At 38.8% G+C, this 22,784-nt stretch overlaps 1 protein-coding gene across 1 annotated transcript in view; it reads left to right on the top strand.

Moving 5' to 3' along the window:
• Positions 1–22,784, top strand: part of LOC145984042 (metabotropic glutamate receptor 5-like) — a 205,724-nt gene that overhangs the window by 157,603 nt on the left and 25,337 nt on the right. Inside the window, exon 4 of the mRNA XM_083117382.1 lies at positions 21,060–21,230. Within this exon, the coding sequence (XP_082973508.1) occupies positions 21,060–21,230 (171 nt within the window). The remainder of the gene's footprint in view (positions 1–21,059; positions 21,231–22,784) is intronic.

Here is a 22,784-nt window from a genome sequence, read left to right as displayed (position 1 = left end):
AAATGGAGGAAAAAACTACGCACAGTTAAGGAAATACGAACAGAAAAAATATCGTTTTAAAAAATATAAATATAACCAATGCTGGTCATATTTCCACATTTGATTGCGTGTGGAACACATGATCGTCTCAGGAAGGACGTGTTAAGAAAGTTTCTTTTTCGTCCAGGTTTTTACGAGGCCATCTTGGTACGTACAATCCCAACACACTATTATAAATTGTATAATTCAATAACTTTAAAATTACCTCCAGGGTATTCACAACCTTGGCTTGGATTGCATTCGATGATTTATATGTATTAGTAATAGTTTCTTGCCTTCGTAAAAGGAATGAGGGATCGCAACACTGTCGATTAGACATATCTGGTCGTTGTTCAAACATTTAGTTATATTCAATGCTCTAGAGGAGGCGATGTTAATGCTATTGGCGTGATAAGCAGAACAGAATATCGTATGCATGCAACCTGCTGGTTTTACGGTGAACCTGGCCAATGAAACTCAAGACCAACCCGTAATTAAAGGTTCCACAATGCCCAACTTCCAGGTAATGAAAGCTCGCCAAAGACCAGATTTAACAGAACCATTCCATTGTTTCAGAAGAGAATACGTTTCCTATAAAGAGATGAACGTAGTAAGGCATAAGCAGTCTGAATCCGTTAAAGTAGAAGAAAACAAAAAAGGAGGACGTGTCCTTGGATTTCCAATGCCTTATTCATTATTTTTGAATAGGTGAGACGCTGAATAGCTGCTGCATATAGAGAATGCCCGAAGACCGGATGGATACCCAACATATTGTGACGGAAGCTTTATCAAAGGAATGGTAGGCAATAATTGAGTTGAATAGATGATGTTGAGGAAGAAGATGAACAAGGGTTGAAGAAGGTGAATTGATATGTGTAGGTCAAGGCTCACTAAGGGCCGTCTGAAAAGAGCTGTTTTTTTTAAACCAGAAGAGTTTTTCGTAGTAACTTGAATACATCCCAAAGGATGTTACGTATCAAGGCGATTTTTCTTGAGGAATATAATGTCAATCACATTTTTGTACTAATAAACGTAATATGTTACTCAGTGGTGTATGTATGATTAGTTATTTGGAAAGGGGGGGGGTCATATTGAAAAATATTTGAAGCGTGATCTTTTAAAACGTTTTTTGGGGGGAGCTTTATACTTTCATTTTTTGTTTTTAAAAGTATTTTTAAAATATGTTTCCACACACAAACATGCAATAAATACTATTTTTGAGAATTATTTTTATTTGTATATAGTTGTAAGTATTTTAAGCTACACAAACATGTAATAAATACTAAACGCTCTTCTTTCGGACCTTGAGGATGTAGAAGACCTCAACCCAAAAGCCATCATCTTGGTTGTGCCATTGATGCTCTTACATAAGCAACTCTTAGGATGAATCATAAACTTCAGTCAATTTTGATTTTGATGGTTCTTATTGCATGGGGGAAAACTTATACGACATTAAAAATCAATGTTACACGACAGTTTGTGTGTTCGGTGGATTTTTTTTCATCCTCCGCATTCACCAAGTTAGGTGGGCAGGAAGGACATTGTCTTGAGGGGAAAGCTCACACTGCCAGAGGAAGCAATGGCGAATGGCTTGCACGTGGCTACTGCTCGTCGGAGCGAAATTTACAGCAAAATGGGAACAGATGTCAACTCCCAAAAGCAGATGCTCACTTCCAGATGGCAAATACCACTGTCGAGGATTTTCCCTTTCAATATTTTGGCTTTTGTATAAGGCTCTTTCGTGATTATTTTTGCAGCACAATTGCTTCCACTGTTTGAAATGCGACCTTCGAACAAAAATGTTTTTCTAACCACATAAATGTAATCACAAGCATTTTGGTAATTGCTGTATTTGTTCTGTGTCAATCAAATCCTTATTTGAGGCATCAAAAAGATATAACTCCTTCATTTATCGTCTTTTGTAATTTTTTCGGTACAACATTAATTATTGAACTGGACTGTTTTCGATCTAATATTAATTTAGGTAATGCATGTTACTTCTCTAATCATAAACTGTTATCCTCTCGACTAATAACAAATAATCTAAAGGTTAAAATATACAAAACAGTAATTATTTCTTAACTTTGTATCGATGTGAAATGTGGTCCTTTACAATAAAAGTCGAAAAAGAATAGGATTTTTGAAAATCTTGCGAAAAATATTTGGAACTAAAAGAGATGAAACAACAGGGGAGTGGAGAACGTTACATAATAATTAACTGCATAATCTACGTTTATCCCCTGATAGTATTAAAATAATTATATCAAGAGGGCTTCGGTGAGCAGGAGATAAGTTCACAGGGTTTTTATTGAGAAACCTGATGGCAAGACGTCCAAGACGAAGTTGGAATGAAAATATCAAGATGGACCTGAAAGCAATTGATAAGGATTAATGAGAAGAAATTGATGCTGCAGCAATAAACCTTCGGGTTTACTAATGCCAGAGATTTAGTAATTCTTTACAGCAGTACAATTGATTCAATTGTGAAGTTCATTGAAGCAATCGCGAGAATTGCCACCTCTATGACTGAGTGCTCAACTTAACTTCTCACTATTGAAGATTCTGGGTTCGAGTTCAGATCGGAGCATGGCTGCTTCGGTTCCTTGACATTTTATTTATTACATCTAAGCATAATTTGCCCTCACCGTTGCGATTAACCTTCAGGGAGATAAGCAGCGTTAACACGCTTATGTTTCAATCCAGTAATATTTGAGTTTCTTTCTTAGACTAACGGAACTATAAGATATTATTTGATTTCGACCTGATATTCATATGTCGACAACTTAGGTGTAATATGTACTAGTCGGTAGGGCGTCTGATTACCACGCGGGAGACCCGGGTTGGATTACTGGGGTGGGTGATCTAAGGTAGGAAATTTTCCGGCCTTGTCCCCTTGTAAATCGGCTCTGGGGCTCACCCAGCCTCAAATCAGTGGGTACCTGTGGGCAACCCTGGGGGATAAAGGCGGCCGGAGCGTGTTGCTGATCACATCACCTCCAAAATGGCCGAGATCAAAAACGTGTGAGGCTACCCCCACATCCCCTAAATGCGCCTTCATGGCACGGTGCTATATGCACGGGGAACTTTACCTTCTAATCAGAAACGCTTAAGAACAAAGTTTATCTTCTTCACTAAAAATAAATACTCTCCTTGTGACACTATACCAATATTGCAGTATTTTTTTTCAAACGATGCCATGCGCCTATTGATATCAAAAGTGTTTTGTTTCAAAAACTGGAGGCAGGCCCATAGCTAGAATTGATCTCCAGGGGGGCACGGGTTATCAAAGGGAGATTTGTAAACCAAGTCCATTTTTAAAAAAATAACAGTATTAAATTAGGTAAATTATGTGTGTGGGGGGGCTCATTAATTTATAAATATCATATACTACACAAATACTACATTTTTCTATATCTTTTAAAATATCTCTTGAAGTGTTAATTGACTGGTACTGAAATCATCCCTTACACACACCATACTACTTTAGATTATACAGATATTTATATCACACACCAAAAAATGCACAATATTCAATCACAGTGCCTACAGTATATTCCACTCCCGGCCGAAGCAATTAAACTCCCCTTCGTTCCCAAAACTTGGGAACTGTTGACCTTTGACGCAGATGCGGAGGGAATTTGCATGATGACATCAAAGTCACAGATTTCTGTCTAAACGGGAGGCCGCAACAGGGACAGATAAGGTACAGATAAAGAAGCTCCCCTATGAAAGAACTTTCTGAAGTCTATAGAATATTCTAAATACTTGCAGCTACATGCTCATAAACAAAATGAGTGAATGTAATAGATGCTGTCCATATTCTGTGGATTTTTCCTTAAAAGTTGTGAGTTGTCTATATTTTCACTCTTCACTGCTAACAAATTATGCAAAATAGTTTACCTAATGTCAAGGGGGGCAGATGGCTGTGCTGGGAGGAAGAGGGGCTGACGGCAGTTCCAGCGGGGTTGAGCCCCCCCCCCCCTGACCCCTGACTGGAGGGCTACTCGCTTGCCTCCCTCCCTTAGCGTCGCCACTGGTTGCAATAGTTCATCCCCTATTTTTATGGCAACGAAAACGATTGATCCAAAGAGGTTGGAAACCGACGCAAAAACTGAAGAAAATAAATAAATAATATGTACGTATAACCGAAGAGTTGCACGAAACCAAAACTGTTTAGTTCTATGAATGATTGTGAGAAATGTTTAAATTGTGGTACGAAACGTGCGTTCGTGAGGGAAGCGAAAGGATGATAAATAAATGAGTGGAAGAAAGCCAGGAAGGGCGGTGGCGGTTAACAAAAAAGGGGGTGAAGAGATGAGGGTGGAAGGAAACGGAACTGCTGACCTCTGGCGGCACGTGAAGGAGGACGATTGAGACGAGAGACGTCTGGGTGGCACGTGGTGAGCTCTCAAGGGTGGGGACGGATCACTGCGACAGGTCTAAAACGAGTGGCGTGACCAAAGAGGGGGTTGGTGTGGGCCTTAACCTTCTTTGGCCCATCACACCTAAATAAAGAACGCCAAATGAAGGAAAAGGTTGCAAAATTTAGGATTGAATGGGGATAAAGGCGGCTGGAGCGTTATTTACAGGGATCTAGAATGAGTGGAGCACCTACCTCCGCATCCACATATACGTTCATGGTAGCTTTACTATTAGTAAAAATGCCTTGGCATGCATCCTCACTTTACGTCGTATCCCCCTTCACGAATATTCACCCAAGGGTCTCTGGTTTGATTCCGGGGCATGGATGTTCTTTATAGGTGTCCCCTCATCAATTCCATCCTATCATCACTCATCCTCAATTTCGCTATTAGCCAAAAGTGGCAGAAATATAAAGTAAAATAAACGAAAACCAAATCAATCAATATTCACTGTCTAAAGCTAACCTTTAATCGTAAATTAACAAGACAGTAAGTAGGCAGATATTTCCCCCCCATTTTGATGTCCAAAATTAAGCTATTGTTTCCCTTGTGGTCTAAAATTAAGCGAAAGTCACTTGGGGGTCTAAGGGAGATTTTACATCTAAGGCCAGCCGCACACCGGATCTGACACGAAGCGACGCGACAAGTCATTTTTGTTGCAAACCGATTCTGGGAACGTTTAACATGGGGCTTTTATGAGCCATCGCACACCGGACGAAACATTTGACTCAAGCCACCTCGAGTCACGATGCGACAGTTTGCGACAAAACAGTGAAGGTCCCGGGAATTTGGTCTCGAAGGAGCACGATACGACAATACGCTCTGCGCATGTGCGAATCCATTGTTCTCAGCGCACCACCTCATGCGACTCATCACACTGTATCGTTTGATAGCACATATATGTAAGTTTGATAGTGCATGCAGTCAAGGTTGAAAATAAAGCTTGATCCAGAGAAGCTTATCGTTGTTGTGCAAGCAAGGCCCCCGCTGTACGATTATTCATCGACTGAGAACCATAATAAGGACAAAATTGATGCGCTATGGAATGAAGTGGCACAAAAGATGAATTACATTACAATTACATTATGTAAAAAAATAGGATTATTAGAAACTATCTTGTAATGTACAAAACATATCGTAAATTGTGCAAGAAAAACAATCTTCAGGGCAGATTGATATTTATTGCTCTAATAACTGTGGTTCCAGTACACGAATTAAACTTTTTCCTTTTTTGGTGGGAGCAGCGTTTAAAGTGAGCCGGGATGCACCGGAACTCCATTCTGGCAAAACTCTGTTCCTGCTGCGACATTGGACATCAATTTTATTTATTTAATGCAAAATACAAAAGTCCATTCTTCGTTACATTAATTCTTGTAAAGAATAGATGAAAGGAATAAAAGAAAGTTATTTTACTAAATTTCTCTCCTGTCTGGAAATGTAGAAAGAAAGTAATATATTGCGATGAGTGCTATTCGTTAAGATACAAATGAGAACCTAATTTCCTGAAATGACAAGAGTCGTAGATCTTGTGTTTATACATTTACTTTGGATACAATAATAATAATAATCGGTGCTTTTAGTTTCATTCTCGCATATAAATGGTTTCCGGTACGACGTGCTGTTGCCTTTGTTCTCTCGTCTCCCATTCGATCATAATTTAGTTGTTGATATATTTTATTACACCACGTCTTTTTTCAGTTTTGGTTAACGATGGTGATAAGATGAGATGTATGCATGAAGGGACACTCACAAACATATATTGACGACACGACGCAAGTGTCACCGAGGATTATCCTGGCTGTGGGTCGAGGCGCCAGTGCCTCGTCAGCTTACACATGCAGCCCGGGGTACCTCGTGGGAAATAGGTTGACATTTAAGTGTCTGTAATTTAGTCTAACCATAACCTTGAGAGATTGAAACAAAATATTAAATCAATAGACACGTGGGTAGCAGTTTAACCTTCATACCGGGAGTATTTGGAAACGTATTTTGTAGCACGTGATGTCAAGGAAGAAGTAAGAAAGCAGTTGAAAGTTGCGGTGGGCTGTATTGGGCAGCAAAAGAGCGTTAAATGTGGCGCAGTCGCCAAAGAAATCTCTTTGCAAAGTGCATTGCATGGTATGGTACGCTGGTTAAATGGGTACATCGTATAGCATGCTTATTCCACTCTCGTGCCTCCATTTTTCTGGAAAAAAGATTGAAAAACAAGCGAAAATCATGAGAAAGTTTTCTTTCCGAAAAAAATGTTTGCAACTACACGACCACAAACGCACACAAACTCTTAATTCGAAAATTAGCCTGTAGTCTACATTATTTAACTTATTCTGTAAAATTTATATATTTTCTTATTTCACTCCGCTTTTCTGCCTCTCTATGTTTCATCTCATCACCACTCATATCCATCGTCGCAGTTAAAGGCTTTATTGGCTGGATCCCTTCTTGACCAGTCAACGAGTTTAGCCAGCGAGGAGGCTGTTTCGTGAAATGACATATCACACCACTAATGCAATGATCTCAGAAAAGAATAATAACTATTGATTGTGATATATGGAGACGGTACCGAGACGAAACTTGGCAGTGTCTTGTCTCGTGATCGAGTATGTCTGTCTCGTCTCTAGTTACTCTGTTGCGTCTCGATCCCGGGTTCAAATCCAGGCTTAGGAATGGGTGTTTTCTGTAAATGTCCTTCCATCATTTTCGTCATATCATCACTCTAAATAGCAATGAAAATCAAATCGAACCCAATCTAGTTCTCGTATAGAGTCTCGAAAATATCAGCTGTAAGTTTTATTTTATAACAACGTTAATCATGGCCATTAATATAAAATTATAAATAAAATAATATAATAATAAAACTATTAGTAGACTTGGAGACACGCTTCAACTCGATACACCAGCTGACAACCGTTTTCCGTATTTTTTTCGTACCGTTAATATCCTGAAATACATTGTTATTAACATTTACAAAACTTGTTCACGAAATTATTTTTTTTAAAAAAAAAGTAGTGGGTGGTCATACAGTATTCACACACGTAAAAATCTCATTTTTGGACTTTTTTCGCGTAGTCCCTGCATTGTACACTCTATTTTCGAGCTAACTCATTTTCCGTTTCATTATTCTGCTGGAATGCTAACATCCCAAAAGTGAAGTTCTATTTATTCAACTCACTACTCTAATGAAAATTATTTTAATTCAAACGTGATATGTAATTCACATCCTTCAGGAAACTCGTTTACACGTGAAGATGTGAAAATAAGTTGTATGCTATTAATTGTATTTTTAAAAAATGGCCAGGTTTGTATTTTTAAATTCCAGGAAATCATAGATGAGTTTGCTTCTTCTCTCATCCACTTCATCAATCATCCTCATCAAACAAAGAAAGGTGAAAAGAAACATATAACGAAAATACAAATTAAGAGAGAACGAAATGTATGAAAACCAAATATTTATTAAAGATACTTTGAAACAAAGAAAAGTTGATTATTATTATATTTTACATGTTACGACGTGTTGTTTTATATTTGTAGCGTAATTAGTCACTTTCATAATGTAATGGCAATGATGGTTCTTTGCTCCTTTCTTTGTGATCGTTACTTCCCAAGGTTTTCTCGCTTTCGAGGTTTATCCTTACTACCTGTACTCACTGTTTGAAAACTTAAAACTCAGTCGTTAATGAAGACGTAACGGGCAAATTATCTCATCTGGTGTAAAGGGTGGGTGGCCCTTTGTGATTTGTAAAGACACCCAAATGTCAACCTCTCTTCCACGTACACCCTGGACCTCATTTTCGCGACTAACGAGGCTCTGGCGTCTGTGACTCGTGTTGTGTCCTGCCCATATGTGTATGTCATTGTGCTTTCACGAATTTCATCTTATCGCCTTTCATCATCATCTTTGCGATTAGCCAAAAGATGTCTCGTGAAGGGTGATCGGTTATTTTTGGATCTCAAGATCTGATGGCCGCCCTCCGTGACGCAGTGGTTAGCACAGCCCTCCACATAACCAATTAGTGTTTATAAAAAAAAAGCAATTGGAAGAACAACAATTCAATGCATTTTTAAATGCGTTCATCTATCCAGCCACATTCCTAAAGATAATGACTGCTTCCGACAGTCATTATTTACTTATAATTACTTCAAATAACATAAAATTCCTTGTAATTACAATAATTTATGTCACGTTTTGGTTAAGATACTTCCTGTCTGTTATTCTGGAATTTTTTCTGGAAACACTCTCACGCACCTCGTAATTTATTCGAAGTAGAGGAAAAAATCCTCGCAAAATAATTAAATAAATGGAAAAGCCTAAATTACGTTGGTAGAACGACGACAACTGTAGAAAAATATATTAAAAAAGCAAGAAATAAATGACCAGCAGGCGTAGCAGAACACAAGCTGGCCAAAAATTATTTTAACGAACTTTGCTTTATTTTGGTCACCTAGGTAACAGAACGCGTCGCTATAGACGACTCGCGATATTGCCTCCGAAGATTCAATTTCCATCCCCAGAATCAACTTGCTTGTTCTTTGTGCGTGCGCTTCATCAATTTCATCAAATCGCCGTCCCAAATGTGACAGAAAAGTGACGTCAAATAAGAAAAATATAAGGCTTTACTTTACGCACTATGCGTTTGTACGGGTACAGGTTGGAAGTGTATTCGGGTGTCGCTGGAACAGAGGATACAAGGGTGCGTACCCTTTTAAATTCTGTGATCCGCATTTTACCCCTTGTAACCCCTCAAATGGCTTGACAGATGCTGACATTCAAAGAATCTCGTTCTTAGTAGATAAACGTAGAAAGTTTATTTTGTCTGCATTATCTCGATCTTCAAAAGACTGAAAATCACCCTGCATACGTGTGATAATAGTTACCTCATTTGATCTGTGTTCTTGGAAAACTTTGTGAGGACGTAAAAGCTGTTTAAAATGAGTGCAAAATGATGGAATGAAGGCTAGGGCTTATCTACGAGTTTAGTTTTAATTCTATTATATTTTATTTTTTTAAATTGGTAATTATAACTTACTTTTATTTAGTATTTTCCAATATTATTTGTCGTTTATTATTATTGCTTTTCCATTAGCTTTAACCTAAGTTCTTGGTTAGCTGATTTTGATTTTGCTGAGGGAGAATCTGTATAACCCGTGACTCTACAGCTCTGGAAGGGCCTTGGCGTATCTCCCGACTGCCAGTCTCCCTCCCACAATCCTACCTAGAGGTTTGATTGATTGATTGATTTAGTTTATAATATATAATATATAATATGATAATACATGAATACAGATATAAAGAATGATTAAACTAAAGAGAAATGAAGAATTTCACATTTTGATTTGATTTGATTTAGTTTATTTTACTTCGCGTTTTGTGCCTCTTGGCTAATTTGCAAAGATGGGGATGAGTGATGAAATGATAAAATTGATGAATGGACATTCACAAACAACCAAGCCCGAGCGGGATTCGAACCCGGGACCCTTCTACCTGGAGGTGTGGATTGATTGATTGATTTGGTGTTTTTAAGTCCACTTTATGCACAGTAAGGCTAATCGGGACTGGGCCTACAGGTTTAGAGTGGGATCCGAACCACTTGTGCCTCCAACGGGTATCGAACCCGGGATCCATTGATTATAAGGCGACGACGCTACCACTGCACCATCGGGGAGGTCCTCCCTAGAGGTGTGGAGATCTTCAACCGGGAATGGGGTGACGTGGGGTCAGCACGTCGAACCCTCAGCCGTTAGAGAATATTTCCCAGACCGGATTACGCTACTCGCTCGTAGCTCCCCTATTTCCTCATGGTGATGGGTTGCCACAGGTCCTATACACTGGCCGAAAACCCATAGACTGAAACTAGGCGGACTCGAACCCATGTCGTCCTGCAGCGGAGTCCAAAGCATAGCGCCTTAGACCACATAGCCACGGAGGAGGACCTAGGGCTTATCTGCTCCTGAATTTTACAGTATATATTTTTAAACAACTATCTTGTATATATACACCATTTTTTTAAAAAAATCACTAACTTCTCTCGAAGCATCGGAATATTATATACAGGGTGATTCAAATGTCGCCATACATATATAGCACACATTCTTGATGCATGTTCTAAAATCTGTCAAGATACTGCACGTAGTGCAAGTTGAGTGGGTCAAACACATTAACATGTGCATTCACAACAACGGGGGCCATATTAAACATATTGTGTAACCACAAAACTGATTTGTATGCTATGTATGGCGAGTTGGCGACCCTGTAGATGATATCTAATATCACCCGACTGCCAAGAAATTATCTACGAGGGGGGAAATGCAGTAATCTTTTATCCTCTCTTCAAATACTACCCTCCACTGCGGTAGCTCAGTCGTCTGACTACCATGCCAGAGACCCGGGTTGGATCCCCGGCGGGGGAGAACCGGGATTTTTCCCACCTGTTCAAGTGGCTTCGGCGCCCACCCAGCGTCGTATAAAGTGGGTACTTGGAGCAAACTCTGGGGGGTAATGGCGGCCAGGGGCGTGGTGTTGATCACATCACCCCCACCTTCGGGTGCTGATCAAGAAAGTGGGGGCCGGACCCCGTGGCTGAGTGGTTAGCACATCGCGCTGCGACGCCAGGGGTCCCGGGTTCGAATCCCGCTCGGGCATGGTTGTTTGTAAAATGTCCATTCATCAATTTCATCACTCATCCCCATCTTCGCAAATTAGCCGAGAGGCACAAACCGCGAAGTGAAATAAAACAAATCAATCAATTAAATCAAGAAAGTGTGGGACTCTAACACGACACCCCCCTAAACGCCTTCATGGCGTGGTGAAATGCACAGGGGAGCACTTTACTTTTTGTTAGTGTTGACCACGGGACGAGACGGGACAGGTTTTTAAAAATTCAAGACGAGACGAGATTGACCATGTGTCCCGAGACAAACGAATATTTTCGAGACGAGACAGCATTTCCACGAGACGAGACAGGCCAAAGTCTCGTCTCGTCTCGTGGGCAACACTGCTTTTTTTACGTATGTATGTAATGGCTAAGGAGGATTCGTATTACTGAGAAACAATGCTGGCATGTATGAGGGAATTCCAGAATTTGTAGAGCACTGCGAATGGACGCGACACGTCACTAAAGTAACTATTGCAGAAAAACTTCATTGACATAATTTATTCAGTATTTTTTGCAACGAAAGTCCAATCCGTCCATCAAATATTAAAATTGCAGGCGATTTTCCTAGAATTTAACTTTCTTCCTCTGTCTTGCAACTTTCCTTTCGTGTTATGCATTTTCTTATTGTTGCAAATTATGTGGACAGCTTTTTGTCAGAGCTATTACAGTTCTTGACATGCGGGATTTTCTTCGCTTGAAAGACGTGAAAATTGTGCAAGGGCAATTTTCGTAATAAATTCTGAAGACACCTTCCTTCCCAGCGGTGTTACTTTTTCTGGATGCTATTGCCCTTGGAAAGTTCATTCCTCCTATAGTTCTTGTCGCTGTCCGAAAGACACCAAATGAACAACTCTCCTATGTCTTTGTCTAATTAGGTTGTCACCTTCCCCTTTTGACTTTCAACTCGCAAAACCCTTTAGGTCTTGTTCCTTAAGCTGACGACGAGAGGAAGTCATGAAAACCACTGAAAATGCCAGCCTTGTCTCTTTTTTCTAATTTAATTATGTAGACTACACATAAATTTACAAACTATTGAATTAGTTTCATTGCTCGTAACTTCACTTTGTGTCCACCTGCAGATAAATTTATGTAACTGTTGGCTTGTTAAAATACTGTTCCACACATTTTTTTTTGCCAGTAAACTGCAAAGTATTTCTGGTATTTTCTTAATTACCTAACGGCCCAACATATACCAGGAGCACCTGTTTTTAAGGTCCTATTCAGTTCTTGATTATTTAAAGGGGTAAATGCTCTTCTACAGGAAGACTTGTTTTTCGCCTGAAACCATACCATCTGTGCATGGGCCCCCCAGAAATGTTTGATGGGAGGGTCAAGGTCATTGATGTAAATTTGAATAATAGAAACCATAATAATAATATTGTTATTATTATGAAATAATAAATTATTTTTCTTGAACGAGGTGTATGGAAGTTTATAAAAGTTAAACTGCACATTTCAGTTGACTATGAAATGCAATAATAATTACTACTACTACTATTGCTACTACTACTACTACTTCTAATAATAATAGTGAATAACAATTTTCCTGGATATTGACTCATCTGGTGGATGTAGTAGAGAGTCTCTTCACAAATATTATAATAATGCACTTGGAAAAGAATTTCTATTTGTATTAGTTTATAATGGTTATTATTGTATAATAATTATTATTTCTATTATTCAAGTGTTGTCACTGACCTGACACCCCTACAAAAATGTGTGGCGACGCCCTTACCTAAGGTGCGTCGGCAAGGGGTCGAATCGGCCCGTTGGACGCCCGCTGGAAATTGGAATCCTTCATTTCAATTTACAAAAAAGCAGAAAAGGTTGTTATTTATTGTTAATAACAGGAACTTCAGTTAGTTAATATTGGAAGAGAATAACCAAAGTCAAAATTCGTGAAATCATAAAACTTGAGTGTAAAATGCAGGAACCAGGCCATGTTTTCATATTCTACCATTTAATCCAAACTATAGTTTTCAAGATACCAAAAAGTTCGATTTTATGTCCGAGGTCACGCAACATAAACTTTGACTAATTTTTTCTCCTAGCTTTTAAAGAATTTTCTTGAACGAAGTGCGTAAATGTTGATAACAAAATAGAATAACTGTGCATTTTAGTGCACGATTGATTAATTTGGTTTCTTTTACTTTGCATTTCTGCCACTTTTGGCTAATCGCGAAGATGAGGATGAGTGATGAATTGATGAAAGAACACTCACGAAGAACACCCATGCCCAGGTCGGGATTCGAACCCAGGACCCCTCGTGTCGTAGCGCGTTTCGCCAACCACTCCGTCACGGAGGCCGGCACTAACTGTATGTAATATAAACTAATAATAATAATGAAAAGAAGTTTTGCTTGATGTTGACTCCAGGATAATAAAATAAAATAATAATAAATTTGAGCATACCTGGTTTATTTTATTAGTTTAAAATAGTTGTTATTGTATATTATTATTATTATTTCTACTATTCAAGTGTTATCAATTATCTGAGCCCCCTACTTCCACACCTAGCGCAGGCTTTTCTACTCGACACACCAGATTATTGAATATCCGACACAGTTACTTTTCATTTTAACATTTGATGCATACTGAAATTCATAGTTATTCCATTTTAGTTTCAAATTTACTTGTTAGATTAAAATGGTAGAATATGAATCCATCAAGTTTTGGCCTGGTACCTGCATTTGACACTCAATTTTAATGGTCCTGGATTGGTAATTAAATGAACTTCATTTCTGTTTTCGACCATCAAATTAAGTTGTTTTTTTTTGTTTTTTTCCTGAACGATGCCAAATTAGAAGCCCTTTGGGGAAATTAGACCCCCCCCCACTATCGTGATGCCCATGTATCTGTGCTTACCAGGCAGATATCTGGAACTGTATTTCGAGTTGAGTTGAGTTGAGTTGGTGTTTTAAGTCCACTTTATGCAAAGTAAGGCTAATCGGGACTGGACCTACAGCTTAAAGTGGGATCCGAACCACTTGTACCTCCACCGGGTAAACTGTATTTCGAGAGGGGTCCCAAGTGTTTACATGTTAAAATAATAATAGTTATAAAGTTTATTATTAATAGGTTAATAAGATTAATATGTATAATAATAGTAATTTCAAAATAAAATTAAGTTAAATATCATTATCATAGGCCAATTAATAATAATACGTATTTATTATTGTTAATATTACATGAACAGGTAAAAAAGTTATATAAGAATAGAGATATAACAAAACGTATTCATTATCTAGCTTATGTCTAGTTAAGATCATTAAAATTTGTGTAAAAACAACTGTCCTACCAAAGAAATTAATGTTATTTTTCTCAAATGTATGATTTATTGAATATCAAGAAGGTTGTTAGATCCAGCTAATGAAAAATAATCTCTCTGATCATTATTTTCATTTTTATATTATTACTAGCAGTGGTACACATAAATTTTTGCACGCACTGCCAACTTAAAATTTATTATTACAATTTAATCCTTACCTTTATGTGTAAGTTCAGCGAAAATAAATTAACTTCATATTATACGGCAGTAAACAAGTATTTTGCTTATTTAATTTTGGACTTTGTAAGTCTTTCGGGGGGCCCAGACTCTCTGGATCCCACTCTAAATGCATCCTTGATGTTTTCTCCTGCTTTTCTGGGGAATTTCACGAGTTGGCTAGACTCTCACAAGACGTCAGAAATAACTCTTCCTGTTGAGTAAAATTTACAGCCTCCAGACTAAATGTCAAGAGCGAGTGTGACAGAGAGCTATCGCTTTCCATCCAAAAACAGTCATGAGCACCGTTTGTAACACGCCTTTCTTTAGTTGGTCTATTGTGGTATCTTCTCTTTCGATCTCTTCTGAGCAACAGAAGACGTCAGATGTACATTGCTGCATTCTCCATATACATTTTTATGGCCCTCCCACGAATCTTGTCTCTCGTAGCCCAGAATGACTTTTGGCCAAAGAAGAATTTTGTCGTCAGACTTTGTTGTTGAGCAAAATAGGAAAGTAAACCTAATTATCATCAGTACCGGTACCTGTTTTTTTTTTTTATGTGGGTGTGCCATAGGATAGTTGGCAGATACTTGGATGCAGACACGTATCCAGGAGGGGGCTGCTCGGGGGCTCGAGCCCCCCGAAAGTTTTGAGTTTACACTAGATAAAATGAGGTTTTTGGTTTCTTGTGGTGTGAAATAAAATAATGTGACGATAATTTAAGGAGATAAAAAATTATCGAGGCAAGACGGAGATTGTTCTGTAACCCTGTAACCCCCCTCTCTCTCTCTAAGTGAATATTTCAGTAGTATCGGGTATTTGACCGGTTTATAAAAAAAGAAATAAGCTGCACAGATCAACTGAATATCAAAGTTTTGAGTGATGATTTAGTTTTGCCAGGACCAAATTTCGTCTATGCAGTCCGAGAATTTCGTGGCATAAAAAAATACTTTTGTTTAAGCCTAGTGGGTTCGACACACACTCAAACACTTAACTACCATAAAGAGAGAGCCGAAAATTTTATGAATGTCGAGAAGAGAAGCAAGAAGATGCTGCATATGCCGACATTTTAGCGGAAATTGCAGGTTCTACCAGGTCCCGAATCAGGGCTCGACAAACTGAGCCACCGACCCACCCTTCAATTCGACTGGTTTCCCGTTAAAATGTCTACATAGTACATGTCATGTGTATGCCAAATCGTAAGATGTTGCCTGTAAAAACAAGCACAGAAAATAAAGGAGAAAGAAGGAAACTGAGGGGCCTTCCTATACCGGTTGAGGAGAATTTTTTCTTCTGTCGTCAATCTGCGACGATGACAGTGGCCTACTAAGAGAGATTTCACACCGTGTCGCCTGAGGATTTCACAAGTCGAGGGTAGGTTTGGCGGCCTTTTGTGTCGCTACGGTGTGAAACGTTGCTGTTGATTGGCTCATTCCAAACGACATGTATCGCGTGTCCCTTCGGTCTGAAATATTCCTAAGTCTTGAAGATACAAGTCACAAGGATGGAAAATTAGGGCTTTGTTAAGGTTAGGTGCGAAGGCAGGCGACAGCATCCTAAAGGATAATATCCAAACCTGCAGGAAGAACGCATCTTACTTAAGTCTCCAATACGAAATGATAAAAACTTCTGGTGAGTTGATTTTGAAATATGCGTCCGAGATAAAGAGTGGCGTGCCCAGGATGTTCTGAAGAAAGTTATGCATACTATTTTTGGTGGTTAGTCCTCATTTTTCCGTCTTTTCCTGTCTTTGGCGTTCTCTTTTTAAGGAATACTTGCTCAAATTGGGTTATGACCCCACCAACCCTCACTGGAGATTCGAGAAGACTTCCTTTGTTTCGTGCCAATATATGTATGACAAGACTGCGGAAGCTGTGACAGACAAGTTTGAACAGTTGTGAGTGGTTAGGCCTGAACATGAACAATTTGGTGGGTTTCGGCTTTTATAAGAGCTGCGAACATGGGAGGAAAAGACACATTAGTTGTGTCCAGGCTCGAATCAGAGAGAAATATTCGAGAACTGTCTGTGTCCAGTTCGCAGCCCACAGTTTGAATCTCGCGTTGTCGAATGGATTGTCCATCCCGTGCTTGTGTACCAGCTTCGTAAAAACCCTTCTGGTACTGTAGATGTTTTGATGCCTGATGAGAAGAAATGGACAAACATACATACTGAGATGGTTCCGGCACACAACGTTAATGCATGGAAACAGAGGAATCGAGTGGTAAAAATGTTCCGATTTAAACAGTGGCGACGATTTAGGGGATAGTTGCTCCCCATTTTTTGCCTCCCCACTGTGGCCTCTTAATGCTGACCCTTGTCTACCAAGAGAAAGTAAACTTTCCTTGCACCCTCCCCCCCCCCCCGTATTGGCACCAAATTGCCACCACTGGCCTTAAACAAACAATTGTGAAGTTCTATCTATACCCCTTAAAAAAATGGTGTTCAGACCCCCCCGAAAGGAATTCCTTGATTTTCAAAGAAGGGAAGATTCATATTCTAATTTGTAAACACACAAATTGTAAATGAAAATGTGTTAAAAGTTAAGAGTGTCATGTGTTCAAGTTTTACCATATGCTGTCGAATTGACTTCTCTACTCAAATATAATTGTTTCCTCTACTTGATTTCCTCCACTTATATATTACTTATATTTATTCTTCCTGCCTTTGTCGACGATCGCTGTCGCCTTGTAATTAAGGGGTCCCGGATTCGATCCCCAGTATAGAAGCACATCATAGGGGTTCGGACCCCACTTTGAACTGTACGTTCAGTTCCGATTAGCCTGTCCGAGAGCATAAAGTGGACTTAACACAAACCTTTAACCTTATCATTCTTTATTCTCTTTTTTGTATTTCTGTTATTTAGTGTCACATTTCTGCCATTTTGGGGTTATCGCGACGATGAAGATGAGTGATAGGGTGAAACTTGTGAAGGGACACTCAGAAACTTTGTTTCTCTTCAATATCGTGATGCTACCGAGTCAGAGACAGGATTGTAAAACTCGAGGCGCGGACGAGACCAGGCCCCTCGAAACATGAAGAGACAAAAGACAGGCCTCTGTAAATTCGAGACAAGACCGAGACTGAGTGTTCGAGACCCTGGGTCTCGTTCAAGACTTTAGATGATTGAAAATTTTACCTAAACCAAATTCATACTACTTTGAGATTTCTTCAGGATACCAAACAGACATCAACTTTTTCTTTTTTCCCAGATAAGTCGCATATTTTGTTATATATAAGGTAACCAAAAAAGTTCTTGCCGTTTTTGACGTCCCATTAATCATGCGCTCACAGAGAGGAAACGAAATGACGCACGTGCCTGCCAAGCGATCGGGAGTTAGTCTGACCATCGACTGTCAGTAATACAGGCACGTTGCGCACACACAGCAGTCATAGCTCGTCCAGTGTCGAAGAGAAATGGAGGTATCGAAGCAGCTTGTTCGCGTATGTTTGTTGTATGACTTTAAAGTGGGTCTGTCAGCTGCCGCATCAAGTCGCCGCATTTGCCAGGCATTTGGGCAGAATGCCGTGAACGAACGCACTGCCAGGCATTGGTTCCAGAAATTCCGTTCGGGAGATATGAGCCTTTCGGATGAACCTCGCAGCGGACGACCACATGTGTTGGATGACGAGGCCCTGAAAGCAGCCATCGAGGAGAACAGTGGTCTAACGTGTGATGAACTTGCAGAAAGGTTCCATGTTTCCGCTGAAACAGGTTAGACTGCACCTGCATGGGATAGGGAAGTCATACAAGTTAAGCAAGTGGGTACCCCACACATTGTCGGCAGCCAACAAGGAACAACGAGTGACAGCCTGTTTGTCCTTGCTCACTCGGCACCTGAACACACCCATATTTGATCGCTTGCTCACTGGTGACGAAAAGTGGGTGCGGTCCTCTGACACTCCCAAGCGTACCAGACATTGGTTGTCGCCACGTGACCCTGTTCCTCACACCTCAAGACCACCTCTGCACCCACGAAAGATTATGCTCTCTGTATGGTGGAATTGTCGGCAAGTGGTGCATTACGAGATCCTTCCACCTGGTCAGACCATCACTCCTGACCTCTACTTTCAGCAGTTGCAAAGGATGCACCGTGCATTGCGGCAGAAGGAGCCGGCATTGGTGAATCGCAAGGGTGTGCTGTTCCTGCACGACAATGCCAAGCCACATGTGGCAAAGAGGACCCGGGGACCCTTCAGCAACTTGGCTGGGAGACACTGTGCCATCCACCATATTCACCGGACCTTGCACCAACAGATTACCACCTGTTTCATTCCCTCGACAACCACCTCCATGGGAGATCCTTCGCAAATGAGGGAGACCTGCGGAACGCACTCACGGACTTTTGCATCCAAGCCCGCCGAGTTTTATCACCAGGGTCTTGTGCAGCTACAGAAACGTTGGCAAAAGGTGTTGGGTGCTTCGAAACCTAAAGGTACGTACCGTCCACTGTATTGCTCTTTGTTTATCACTGCTCTAGAACGGCAAGAACTTTTTTGGTTACCTTGTAGTAATTCCAAAGGCAGATCGTTAATGGAAACTAAATCTGAGCTCTTTACATAAATTATCTTCCAGAAACTTTATCAGAGTCTCAAACAAAATTTTTGCGGATGATACAAATATCATAGTAAAAAGCGTGGAACATGAGCAACTTCAAAAGAATTCTGTTTTAACAACGAAACAACTAAACACCTGGCTAAACAACAACAAGCTTTCCCTGAATGTTAATAAAACAGTTCTAATAAATTTTAATCCAGTAAAACGAACAAAGAACTTAAATGTAATTATTAACAATGAAATTGTCAAAGAAAGCAATGCAATAAAATTCTTAGGAGTATGGATAGACACAAACCTGTCTTGGAACATGCAAATTACTATTTTAACTCGAAAGTTAAACAGGCTCTGCTACATGATGAGAATTCTGAGAAATGTCTTATCTTTAAATGATTTAAGGTCAGTATATTTTGGACAGAGTCAACCTGTACTTACATATGGTTCACCCAAAATGCAGAAAATTTTTATTTGGGAAAAACGGATATTAAAAATTATGAAAAATGTATCCCTCTCAAGCCCAACGAAACAAATTTTCAATGAATTTCAAATATTACCTCTTCCATGTTTGTACATATTATAAACATTGTACTTTATTCATACAAATTCTGAAATCTTCTCAAAAAATCTGGACATACACAAATACAGCACTCGTATTCATAACTCCCTTCACCTTTCTACTGTCCGCACATCCAAAACACATAATGGTCTAGGATTTCAAGGTGTAAAACTATATAACAAACTGCCAGAGGAATTCAAGAATCATAATCCAACTAAATTTAAAATGACAGTAAAGAGCTTGCTAATGAAGTATTTGTTTTATAGCCAGAGGAGTACTTAGATCATTTTCATTAATAGACATAACCTTGATTTTTCTTCTCATTAATAGACATAACCTTGATTTTTCTTCTATTTTTATGTTATTTTATACTCTTTTATACTTTTTAATATTCATAAGTATGTGTTAATTCCTTTGTACTCAAAATTATACATGTAATTGACCTATCCCATATCATAGTGCTATTTGTATTTATATGATCAAGTGGATGGAAATAAATAAATCTAAATCTATATGTGCATGATAAAATCCCGTTTTTTAGGGATACTAACGTCGAAAGGAGGCATCAAATAAAAACTCTTTAAGTTGTTTCCCTTAATGCGCCATGCACTATGGAAGTTTATGCGGCGATGGGTTGTAAGCTATATATGGTTTGTACTATATCATCAAGTTGAGACAAGACAGAGACTTGCCTTTCGAGATCGAGACGAGACCAAGATACTGCCAAGTTTCCTCTCGTCTAGATACCATCCCTAATTTCATCTAATTATCGTTCATCCTCATCATCGCGAATAACCCAAAGAGACAGTGAAGGGACGTAAATATTTTTTAAATGCAAAACACTCTCCCTCTATCCAGCTGTGGGCATGGTGCTTATAAGGTGGATGTTAAGTGTGCGCAATGAGATTACAAAGTTGTAGTTATAAAGTCCATAAAAAATACAGTTTTAACGAAGCTAACAAATATATCAGAGTATTTATTTTCCCAGTATTTTATTCTCCAAATAACTGTATATACACAATGGTTTGTTTCACTTTCTGTCAGAACTTTTACCACCACATAAATGATATTGAGATAAATTGAAAAAGAATTCAAGTGTTGAATACCTTGCATTTCCTCATATATACTGTCTTTTTACTAAGAGAATGCTTTTACTTTACTTTAAACTTTTTGAAACAATGAACTGATTATTGCATTATATTTAAGTGTTATTAATGTGTTTAATACTTTAAATAATTGTATGGAAATATTTTTAACCTTTAAAATCTGATGAACAAATTGAATAGAATATGAGGTTTATATTTTGAACAAAATTCAACATTAAATGGTTTAGTAATTCACCATCTGTATGTTCATATATTTTGCTACTTTCAGGTCTCTTAATTGATTTGCATACTCCTGGACCTGGGAAAAGCAACTACCCCAAACCATTTTTTGAAGCCAAATGTGGAAGACTAAATCTCCCTGCAGTTCAACATGTTCTGGCAGCAAAATGGGCAATGGAGGTCATCAATAATCAGTCATTGCCCCAAGGAGTTCAAATAGGTAATATTGTATTGTATTTCAAATTATAATTTCAACGACATGTGTGTATGCAAATAGTTTATTAAAAATTTGGTAGAACAAGAACATGTATTGAATACTAAGTTTCTCAGTGGTGGAAAAGGTCTTGATTTTTTTTTTAACCTAACTTTAAAATTCACTTATCTTACTAATAAGTGAATTTTAATTATGTATCACATTTCATATGCCAGAATTTGTCATATATGTTGTTGCATAGTGAAAGTGCTCCAGAAAATAAATGTGCAGTGGTTGTGGCTAATTCTGGAACTAATGCTCAGCAATGAGAAATTGTTGGTAGAATGTAACATTGACACTTGGTATTTAAAATACATGAGATATGGCATACTGGAGTAACTAGATAAGAAGAATTTCTGCAGAAGTCAGTTCCGAGTGGCAGACAAAGTCTCTATATGAAAAAAGAACTAGTGAAAAACTGTATGTAGCATTGAAATTGCCCATTAAGATACAGATTCATCACAATGCAGTCATGTAAGGAAATGGACCATGTAATGTGTCGCTTCTGTTATTTGAAGAATGCATGAACAGTTCTCATGAAAGACGGATTTGTTATCTTTTTGGGATATAGTAGTAATTACAGTATTCTCAAGGTTACAAACCTTGAAGTTAAGCTTCTTTATTCCAGGTAATAATTTCACAGGGTCCCAATGTATGAACTATTATTATTCATCTAATTACCTACTTGAAAAGCTTTCATAGCTTTTAAAATTAATATCCACAGGGAAAAGTAAAGAAATTTAACGAAAAATGAATGTTAGTTTGGCTCTTAAGAAAAGAAGGAAAATATCACGACTAGAGCAAGTGCTTTATGGGCACTTCTTCATTGCATGATTTACTTTCCAAAATTGAAGATTGTTACTTTCCAGAATTGAATTATTCATTGCATTTTTGGATTTCCTTTTTTTCTTGTAGCTTTTCTAATAGTAGAAATGAATTCATCACCACAGATATTTTGCTACCAAGCATCACTTCCTATTAAGGCGAGGAGGGACAATTTCCCCTTGGTCTTTCTCGCTGGAGCAGCTGCTGATCACTGTTGCCAACTTCGCTCTTTTGAAGCCAGATCTGGCTCTTTCGTGCACTCGTTTGACTGTGAACTGTCGCACCCGCCCTCTGCCCCACTATGATGCCACCACTGGCTCCAGCCCAAAAATACCAACTTTTGCCATGAGTGTACATTTTGCACGTGACGTGATATTCGTATAGCTATAGGCTGCGTCACCCACCTCTTCTTTCCTCCCCATGTATTTTTATATATAGCGCTGTGGCTAAGATGAAGATGACAATTTTGTTATCCGGGAACCCTTTATTTTCGATTTTATATTAACATCATTAGATTATTGAGATGGGTGATCCCGCCAAATCTAGGCGGTGAAAACTAAGAATAAATTGCCATCACTTTAAAGCTAACGGTAATAGCAGCACCCCTACCCCTCTGACAACTAAAATTACCCTAGTAGGCACTTTATGCAGCCTTCGTTAATCTAGCTCCTTGAAAGTCCTCTTTAGCTATATTAA

Source organism: Lepisma saccharinum, chromosome 2 (genome assembly GCF_977018435.1).
Source record: "Lepisma saccharinum chromosome 2, izLepSacc3.1, whole genome shotgun sequence".
Taxonomy (NCBI): domain Eukaryota; kingdom Metazoa; phylum Arthropoda; class Insecta; order Zygentoma; family Lepismatidae; genus Lepisma; species Lepisma saccharinum.
The sequence above is the reverse complement of the archived record's forward strand: the minus strand, read 5'-3'. Positions and strand labels throughout refer to the sequence as shown.